The sequence below is a fragment of the Sceloporus occidentalis genome, unplaced genomic scaffold (genome assembly GCF_023333645.1).
Source record: "Sceloporus occidentalis isolate IW3139 unplaced genomic scaffold, rSceOcc1.0.p SCAF_8, whole genome shotgun sequence".
Taxonomy (NCBI): domain Eukaryota; kingdom Metazoa; phylum Chordata; class Lepidosauria; order Squamata; family Phrynosomatidae; genus Sceloporus; species Sceloporus occidentalis.
This window is the reverse complement of record NW_028316988.1, coordinates 54,676,660-54,686,971: the sequence shown is the minus strand read 5'-3', so window position 1 is coordinate 54,686,971 and position 10,312 is coordinate 54,676,660. Positions and strand designations below refer to the sequence as shown.

Sequence of the window (10,312 nt, the reverse complement as noted above, 5' to 3'; positions counted from 1 at the left end):
TGAACATGCTTAGGGCCCACCGGTCTCAATGGGAACGTTCTTTCAGCAATTTTGCCCCACAGAAACTACAGCCTTAATTATAATTATTAGGGTACAATCTGGAGGGCTGAAACTTGACTTGATGATGCCTTGGATGTATACAACAGACATAAAGTGGAGATTCTTAAGATCTGCTGATTTCCTCCTGTTCTACTGTCAAGAGTTGCACAATGCAACATTATACTATCAAACGTTGTACAATCAAAGACTGAAACATTACTTATTGTAACAATGCTGCATTTTGAATATACTGAACACATCCTCCCACTGTGCCCTGTTGACAGGATAACCCAACATTTTAAATACAAAAAATGCCAATTTTTGCATGACCCCAAGGGCCATCCGGTCTAAGCCCATTCTGCCATGCAGGAACTCACAACCAAAACATCCCTGACAGATAGCCATCCAGCCTCTGCTTAAAGACCTGCAAAGGAGGAGACTTCAACACCCTCCAAGGGAGTGTGTTCCACTATCAAATAGCTCTCACTGGCAGAAAGATCCTCCTAATATTTAGGTGGAATCTCTTTTCCTGGACCTTGCATCCATTGTCCCGGGTCTTGTTCTCTGGAGCAGCAGAAAACAAACTTGCTCCCTCCTTAACATGGCATCCCTTCAAATACTTAAACAGGGCTATCATATCACCTCTTAACCTTCTCTTCTCCAGGCTAAACATACCCAGCTCTCCAAGTCATTCCTCACAGGGCATGATTTCCAGACCCGTCACCATTTTAGTCACCCTCCTTTGGACACACTCGTTTCTCCACATCTTTTTTGAATTGTGGTGCCCAGAAGCAGACACAGGGGCCTGAGCAAAGCTGAATAGAGTGGCACTGTTACTTCCCTTGATCTAGACACTATACTTCTATCGATGCAGCCTAGAATCACATTGGCCTTTTTAGCTGCCACATCACATGTTTAACTCGTGTTGTACTCAGACTCCTAGATTCCTTTCCCACATAGTATCATTCAACCAAGGGGGGGGGGGTTCTTGGGGTCTGGACCCCCCCCTTCCATTAGAAAAATGAATGGTGCGTGCTGCTGCGCTGCCATGCCCAAGCCCCATTATAATGGTGACACTTAGTCTGGACCCCCCCCCCCCTTCCTAAAATCCTGGCTACATCCCTGCCCCATCTTATATCTATGCAATACAATTTTTTGCCCTAAGTGCAGTACCTTATATTTCTCTGTGTTGAAATTCATTTTGTTAGCTTTGGCCCATCTTTCTAATCTATTAAGGTCATTTTGAATTTTCATCCTGCCCTCTGGGGTATTAGCTATGCCTCCTAATTTGGTGTCATCTGCAAATTTGATGACCATGGCCCCTATTTTTTCATCCTTGATAAAAATGTTGAATAGCACTGGGCCCAGGACAGAGCTCTGTGGGACCCCACTAGTCACTTCTCTCTAGGATGAAGAGCTATTGCTGAGCATCCCTTGGGTTCAGCTGGTCAACCAATTACAAATCCACCCAACAGTCACATTGGCCTGTTACAGACAGCCAAAATAAAGCTGCTTCAAGTCACTTTGGAGGTATGGTGTTTCAATGATGCATTTTTACTCCTTGTTGGAACAGTTTGAGATTGTGCCTTGAGTATCTCCATTTTGAGAAACTCCCATCCATCCTGAACTCCCTTCCCTTTTACTATTCCTGACCACAGGATCACCTCCAGTATCTCCCTAAGTTTACTGAAATCTGCTCTCCTAAAGTCTAGAATGAGTGTCTATGCCTGGCTTCTCCTTTCCACTGTATAACCAACTCCAGGAGAATATGATCACTCTGACCTAAGGAAGGATCCCGCCACTTAGAAATAAGAAATAAAAATTTAGAAATAAAAATCTATTTTTATTAATACCATCTGTACATATAGCATTCTTCATACTGCCATCTCCTTTCATTCCCACCCCCGGCTTTACTTATTTTTAGAGGCAAAACAAAAAGACAAGAGAATCATCTCTCTTTAAAATGTGTCCAATTTCCTCTGGGCAGACAGGTTCCTGAAATTACAAAACTAGTAAAATGTGAAGGAAATGAGCCATTCTCTGAAGACATTTCATAAAACAGGTGACTGCATTCATGTTATCCAGACTGAACTATGTATGTTTGGACAGAACTATGATTTAAAAGTTCCATGTTCTTTTCTAATAAAGTTTTAGAAATTAAAGGAACATGTAAAACTTTCTTCCCAGTTATTCTACCAAAACAAACAAACAAACAAACAGCAGCCCCTGTACTGTTTAATGGAGAACTCTAACTCAGTTTTGGACACCCCCAACAAATTAATTTTGCCTTATTTTTCCTGAGGCATAATGAGTTCAAAGTGCCCAACCTGGCCATCTTGCTTTAGCTGGTCTAACAAGTCTTCTCTGCGCCTTTTCCGACTAACCACCAGAAATCTGTCTCGGCCCTGGCCGTGCGATTTGCTCTTAAGCCCATATTTTTGGGCAATTTGATGGATTTGCTTGCGCTCCTCGTTGGTGAGTTCTGTGGAGAAAGTCAGGTCAATCTTACTGTCCGAGAAGGCGTAATTCTGGATGATCTGCTCAATATCTTTCTTCGTGATCTTTGACCTTCTATCAACGTCCAGCCCAAGACCTTCCCTTTTGAACTGCTCCTTCACAGCAATTGGCTCCCGGATCCCTTCCCCACTTTTGCCCAAGCCACCACCTGTCCAGCCCATTTTCCTTAAAATCTGGTTCCCAATGTTGTCTTCCTTGATCTGCTGTTTCAAGGCTTCTTCTGCCGAGCGCCCACGGATCTCATTCCTCGAAATGACATCTTCAACAGTACCTTTCTTCAGGTTGTTGACAACAGTCGGCTGGGTCTTCTTCAAAACTTTGACGGCCTCCTCAGCTGCCACATGCTTGACAATCTTCTTGATGCCAACTGCTTCAGCGATTAGTTCATTCTCAAGCATCACCTTGCACTTCCACCGCATCCCTGTCATCCTTTCAAAGACGTACTCCACAGTCATCTTATTGAACTGAGCCGTGTCATTCAGTGTACACACGGGGTTCCCAGAGTTTTCATATACAACAAGGTCTTTCAAGTCCTTCTTTTTGGAGGGATCTCGGGCAGCACCACCAACTTTCTGAACCTGGACTGCTTTGTTAGCTCCAGCATTGGACTGGGTTTTCTGGAGTATTTTTAGTGCCTCATCTGCAGCAGCATGCTTGCTGGTTTTCTTGGTGCCATACCCTTCTGCTAAAAAATGATCCTGCAAATAGACACTGCAGCGCCACAAGCGGTTTGGCATCAGGACATATTTGTAATCAACCGTCATTTTGTTGAAGGAGGCTGAGTTGTTCAGTATCCCAATAGCATCACAGGCATTCTCAGTGAGGACGAAGTTCGTCCAGTGTTTTCCTGAACTGGGGCCTTGTTGAGGGTCAGAGTTTGGCTGTCCAGGGGTGCATTCTTTGATGGCAGCAATAAAGTCATCCAGCTGCTTGAGTGCTGGCGGGAATTCAGAAGGCGCTGTGCCTCTCTCACACAACACTAAGTCTTCACGCGTGGTGTTCTTAAACTTCCGCTGTGCTACTTTGACCTCCACAGGCTTCTGCAGCAGTATCACTGCCAGTTCTGTTGCCCGGTCCCTTGACCCATTTTTGCTGCCAGCATACCCTGTGGTGAGGTACACATTCTGACACCTCACCTCACAAGCAAAGCCATCTTTAAGCAGCTTTTTGCTCTTGGGAAGATCAGCAGGGGAAAGTTCTTTCAAGGGAGAATAAATATATTCGGGGTTTGTCTTGCAAGCCTGTATGGACCGTGTCAAAAGATAAGTGTAGCTAATTTTGTCTGGCCCTCCACCGGCATCAGGACTAGTAAGATTCTTGCGGACTGCAGCTACAAGTTTGTTAATGAAATACTGTTTGGCTGTTATAACTGATTTGGGAAACGTTTCAGAGTCAGACTGGAGAAGAGAAGTCTCACCAGAAGCCTCCACATCACTTGCGGCAGAAGTGTCTTTGTTTTTGGAAACAGTCTTGGCTTCCGGCTGGCTGTTTCCAAAGCCTAAGCCCATTGAACTTGAAAAATGACCATCGCAATCCTGAGTACTGAAGCTGCTGAAAACCCGATCTGCATAGTTCTGGATTTGCTGGGTTGTGATATTCTCTCTGGCAACCTGTGCTTGGTTTTCTGAAGGCTCATCCTTACCTTTGTCTTGTGTGTTGCTGGCTACAAAATGTATGGGTTCAAAACGAGGTCTGGCACGGAATTTGGGAGCCTGCTTCCTTGGAACTGCAAGATCTGTGAAACACAAGAGGTTTATCAGGTTAAAAGAAAACTTGTCCCCCTTTTTAAAGCTGGGATGGCATGAAGTGTGGCCGTGGGACTGTTTTTGTGGCCCTCAAGCCTTCTACATTCTCCAAACTGTCCTTTCTACTGGCCAAAAGTAAAGGCTTATTGCTTTTCTTGGAACTCCAGGAGTGGCAACTCACCATAAGAATATATTCATACACCTTCAGCCTTGTTTAGCAATGAAAGTACCCATTTCTGAAACCAGAACTGGACCTCTGGTCACCTCCAGTGTTGTTCTGGCATTTTCAGTAGTTTGTTTGGCTCCCAGTGTCCCAGAGGCAGAGAACAGGACCTTGGACCCACAGCAGTTGCCCAACATAGTTGTTTTTTAATTAGAAAATTTTATTACACTCAATTTTAAAACAACCCACACAAAAAACCCATAAAATATTAAATACTTCTACATATGTACATTACATACTTCTACATATATCCATACATAATCCAGATAATTGGTTCTTGGCCTTGGTCTTAGACCTCTTCTATCATTATACCGACACATTCCTTCCTTATTTCTTCCTCCCCTCTCCTTCATCCTTCCTCATCATCCTTCCTATTCCACTTTTTCAGTTCCTTCTCCATCCATTTCTCAACTAATCATCCCTCACCCTTCCTCTACTTCTTCCCTGCCTACCCCAACTTCTCGCTGTTTAACGTTCTTCCTTATTTCCACCTTTCTTTCCTTACTTCTGCATCTTTCACCTCCTCATACCTTTTTCTCACTTACTCAGGCCTTCTAACTACATACTTTCCCATCTTCATACTGCTTCTTCCATCCCATTCATACCGGACTTCCTTTTAACCAATGCTAGATATTCCCTTTCATGCCTTGTGACCGTCTTGAATCTTTTCCCCATAAAATCTCACCTACTTCTATAATTTCCTCTATTTTATTGTAGTTCCATATTCTATGTATCTTAGTGATCTATCTTCTTTTATTCACCTTATCACTGTTATACTCTGTTCCTTGTCGTTTCCCACTTATTGCTTCATTGTTAGTTTCCTTTTACATATATTGCTCCTTTGTGTTCTTATATGTGATTGTTTCTTATCATCTTCAATCTCTCAGGCCGACTGTGGCTATCTTACCCCAATCTTTATCTAAATATTCTAATATTAGATCCCAATCCTCCTTTTTCTTCTTAATAACTGCGTATCTTAGTTGTTAGTTGTATGATCTTAATGACATCATATTGTGTTATTAACCATTCCTTTACAGTCTGTATGTTTTTGGATTTCCATTTCCAAGCCAAAGTTGCACTTGTAATCATATAGAAGAGTACCTTGCCAAACTGCTTTTCTATTTCATCTTCCCACAATTCTGGGCACAATCGTATCTTTGCCTTAATGTTGCTTACTATCTCATTTACTTTTCTCCAATAATTCTTTACAGATTTACAGGACCACCAGCAATAAAAAAGTACCTGGTTTTTCCCCACATTTCCAACATAAATTACTTTGGTTCTTGTAATTTTTTGGTATTTTCTCTGGTGTCAAAAACCAGCAAAAATCTAATTTGTAATAATTCTCTCTCAAAATTTGGGACACTGTAAATTTCATTACATTCTTCATGTTTGTTCCCATTTATTCATCTCAATTTGAGTGCCCTACATTTTTTTGCCCATTGTATCATGTTTTCTTTTACCACTTCTTCTTCCAGGTCCCATCTTAATAGTAGTGTGTAAAAATTCCCAATCCATTTCTTATATTCCGCTGTTAGAATTTTTCCCAGCTCACCTGTTTTATCATCAAATCCATATAATTTACTGTCCACTTTGTACCATTCTAGAATTTGTCTTTATGGAAACCTGTCTATTTTATTTCCTTCCAAATTCAATTCTTCTTGAGTTTTCAGATTAAAGTGACCATCTTTGTCTTTAACAAAATCTCATAAGTAAGCCAATTTACCTCCTCAGGTAAACTGTTGTAAAGACAATTACAAACATTTGCAACACAGCCCTGAAAGGGTGCTACTCACCACACTGTGGCTCACTGGTTAGAGGGGGCTGGATGTGTCATTCTTCAATACCCTACTCACCAGCACCACCAGGAACTCCTTTATATGCTTGGCTTTTAAAGTGGGTTGGGGCAGGGGGGGGGGTTTCAGATGTGAAGACAAATTGTAGCTGTCATCTTAGCTTACAGCTATGTCATCTCCCACATGCAGGATCTCAATCTACATTTATACCTTCTTCCATCTCCAAAGAACTCTATGTACTATACATGGCTCTCTTGCCTCACATTTTATTCTCTCAATTCTCATGTGAGGTATGTGAGCCTGAAAGAGAGAGACTGACCCAAAGTCAAATAATTAGTTTGACATCCCAATGAGAGACGAGGCTGATCACCTCTTCCAAGTCCCAGTGCAACATACTAACAGCTGCACTCTTGGCAGATCACAAGGCATATCAGTCAGCTGTCTAAAGGTAAATGACCTCTCTCTCTCTCTCTCTCTCTCACACACACACACACACACACACACACACTCTACTTGGGTATCAAACATTTACGATTCTTTGCCAAAGGCTGCTATCCAAAGAGCAACCTTTGGGATACTCACTGCAAGAAGGAGACTCATCTAATGCAGAGCGTGGCCTTTTTGTTGCCTTGGAGCCTGGCACCAATTCAAACGATGGCATCTTGCCCACATCAATTCCTTCAGCCATTTGAAGGACCTTCTCCATAACTTGGGAGCCATACCTGCATTGAAGTAAAGGACACTACAAGTTACAGGCTACAGTTACAGCACCCCCTAGGCTGCTCTATATGGCCTCCAGTAGTCTGTCTGGGTGGGCATAGGGCCTAAGGCCTGTACATTTAGTTTTTAGCATCAGTTTCTTGCATGCCATGTTACATGCTGAACGGTAGTCTTCACAACCAAAGGAGAACTACCAAAAAATTTCAGCACAGACAAATGGATACATACTGGCTGAAAATTGGGGACAGAACTGGGGATGACTTAGATGACAGAATTGGGGGCATACTTATCAAATTTGCAGATGACACCAAATTAGGAGGAGTAGCTAATACCCCAGAGGACAGGATCAAAACTGAAATGACTTGAATAGACTATAAATGCAGGCTGAGGAGTTCTGGGTGTTTCAGGCTTTCTCCGAGCATTAAAAGTTGTCTTACTCAGAGCCAGGCCTTTGGCAGGTCAGTTCTGCTCAGTAGAGTCAACACTCAGTATTGACTAGCAGCTCTGCAGAATCTCAAACAGCAGTATTCTTATGACCCTATAGAGACACGCTGGGAACTGAAAATGGGATCTCCTGCATCCGAAATATAGGTTGAGTCCTCCTTATCCAGAATCCCAAAATATTCCAAAATCCAAAATTGCCGACATGAGTGGCTGAGTTAGTGACACCTTTTTCCTTGACATAGGAAAAATTTGGATCCTGGCTTGCAACCTGATGCATTTGGGAAACCTAACCAATCAATCATCATTCTGCAGTGAAGAACAGAGGTGGGCAGCTATGGGCCTTGGGCCAAATGTGGCCCTCCTGGAGGATTGACCTCGCCTTCCTTTGGTTCACTGCAATGTCACTGTGGATTCCAGCTTCTATACAGGTTTTTCTCCCTTTCTAAGAACTCGAAGTGTTGCTCTCTTTAGGCTTAGTGCCACCAAGTAAGAACTTGAAGCTAAAATACAATGGTATTTTTGGTCCTACCATTTGGCCCCAACCATCACTTGAATGTGACCCCTAAGAAATTGAGTCTGGCCCTAAAGCTGAAAAAGAGTCCCAACTCCTGCTCTGTGGGGTGAAGCTGGAATGCATATGGCCACCAAGTGGCTACTCTGTGGTCTGGATGGGTCCACTGGCCTGATCACCTTGCTGGACTCCTGGCCCAAGCAAAGCTCCCCTTGCCGCCTCCAGAAAGGTGAGAAGGAGCAAGGTCTGCCATGCGTTGTCCATGGAGCTCTGGCTGGCACTTGTGGCCTACTCTCCTTGGCCACCAAAGCAAAGGGATGCTTAACCTCTTGCCCACCTCCACCATGAATGCTGAATCCCAGACATCTGGTGGGCAGCGGGTATGAGAGCCTTTAGGGCTGAAGGGCCGCCGGGTAGAAGTACTGCGACCAAATCAAAAGACTAGGCAGCCTAGGACAGACAGCAGCATCTTTTGGGAACCTATTGCTTGCCAAACACCAGTTTGAAAGGAGCACACCCTTAAAAGTAGGCAAAGGGGTCTTGGGGCACCTTTGAGACTCACTGAAAGGAAGGGGCAGCAGCAGCAGCAGCAGCTTCCCTGGACTTCATCCTACCTCCTGAGAGGCACTGAGGACCACAGCTGCTGCAAGAGCTCTGTACCTTTGGATCCTATGACTATTGTTGTTATTTTAAATGTTGTTGATACATCCTGAAACCAAACAGGAGACCGGAACAGCAATCAACCCAGGCAAGGAAAGCATGGCTAAAAGGCGTGTTCAGGGACCCGGAAAGGCCTCTTTCCAGACAAGTCCCTGTCTAGGGACTGAATCTTGCTGGGTGTCTTCTATGAATGGCTGCCAGGCCTTACGGAAGGCCACCCCGTTTCCTCCCAGAGCCTAGTCCCCATCCGGCAGTATCCAACCTGTCTCCCAGTTCCTATGGCTACGGCCTGAAGGAAGGGAAGCTGGCAGCATGGGCTTCCTGGGGTTCGACCCACTTCCTGATGATGCTCCTGAAGAGACGGCGCTGGGTCAGTCTCTGGGGCCAGGACCGAGAGAGACCCACCGACCCATCAAGGGGGACCTTGGCGGCGGCAGTGTGCCTGGAGGCCAGCCCACTTCCCTGGGGCGCTCGCTGCCTACCTGCATCCCAGGAAGAGGTGGTTGGCCCAGGCGTGGGAGAGGGCCAGCAGCCGCGGGAAGGAGCAGGAGGCCTGGGCGGCCAGGTTGCGGAGCAGGAACTGCCTGCGGAGCGCCCAGTGGGCCTCGCTCTCCTGCCGCTCCCGCCAGCACTCCAGCTCCGAGGCCGAAGGCGGCTCAGGGCCCAGCAGGTCCCCGCCGGGAACGGCCCACCCTCCGCCGGCCATGGGCCCCCGACGGACACGCGTCTCTCTCTCTCGGCGCCCTTCACACGTGCAGCCAGACCAGGCCCCCCTTCCCTCCCCTCCCCTGCCCTGCTTCGCTCTTTCTTCCTTCTCGGCTCACGTGGGTCGGACTCGGGAATCGGGATGGGACGCACAAGTCTCGCGAGAGCCGCCCGAAGGCATAGGCACGCGCGCCCAGAGCGGCAGCGGAGGAGGCTTCCGGTCTCTCCAGCGCCGCAGCGCCACCTGGCGGCCGGGAGGGCACTTGTCTGCCTTCAAGTCGTTTCTGACTTATGGCTACCCCATCATCATCATCATCATCATCATCATCATCATCATCATCATCATCATCATCATCATCATCATCATCATCATCATTTAAATAAAGCATGGTAATAGTAGTAGTAGTAGTAGTAGCAGCAGTAGTATTATATAAATAAAGCATAATAATAATAATAATAATACTCCTACTACAGTGCTACTCCTGCTACTCCTGTTCTTGTATCATCATCATCATTTAAATAAAGCATAATAGTAGTAGTAGTAGCAGCAGTATTATATAAAGCATAATAATAATAATAATAATAATAATAATACTAGAGTGCTACTACTGTTCTTGTATCATCATCATCATCATCATCATCTCTTGTTTTGGAAGGGATTAATTTTGAATTTTATTTTATTTTGAATGTATTTTTACTCTTGGGCTTTATTTTTTTAAGGCTGTTTTATAGTTCTATATCTGATTATATGTATCGGCTGCTTTGATAGTATTGTACTTTACCGGCACAATTTGTTTATCGTTATCATGTACAGTTTTATGTTTTATTATTCCTTCGATTGTACGCCTCTGGCAGGATTTAATGTTTTGGAGCATACAAATAAACAATAACAACACGACGACAATATGGCTGTGACTTTGGTTTGTCGATTATTATTACTATTATTTTGTTA

At 44.6% G+C, this 10,312-nt stretch overlaps 1 protein-coding gene across 1 annotated transcript; it reads right to left on the bottom strand.

Annotated features, from left to right (window-relative positions):
- Positions 1-1,594: 1,594 nt before the first annotated feature.
- Positions 1,595-9,406, bottom strand: NKRF (NFKB repressing factor). The gene is made up of 3 exons (XM_089536756.1): positions 9,138-9,406; positions 6,903-7,042; positions 1,595-4,291 (listed from the first exon to the last, which is right to left on the bottom strand). The coding sequence occupies exons 1-3, from the start codon at positions 9,359-9,361 to the stop codon at positions 2,328-2,330; spliced, it is 2,328 nt and encodes a 775-aa protein (XP_089392882.1). The 5' UTR covers positions 9,362-9,406; the 3' UTR covers positions 1,595-2,327.
- Positions 9,407-10,312: the final 906 nt, after the last annotated feature.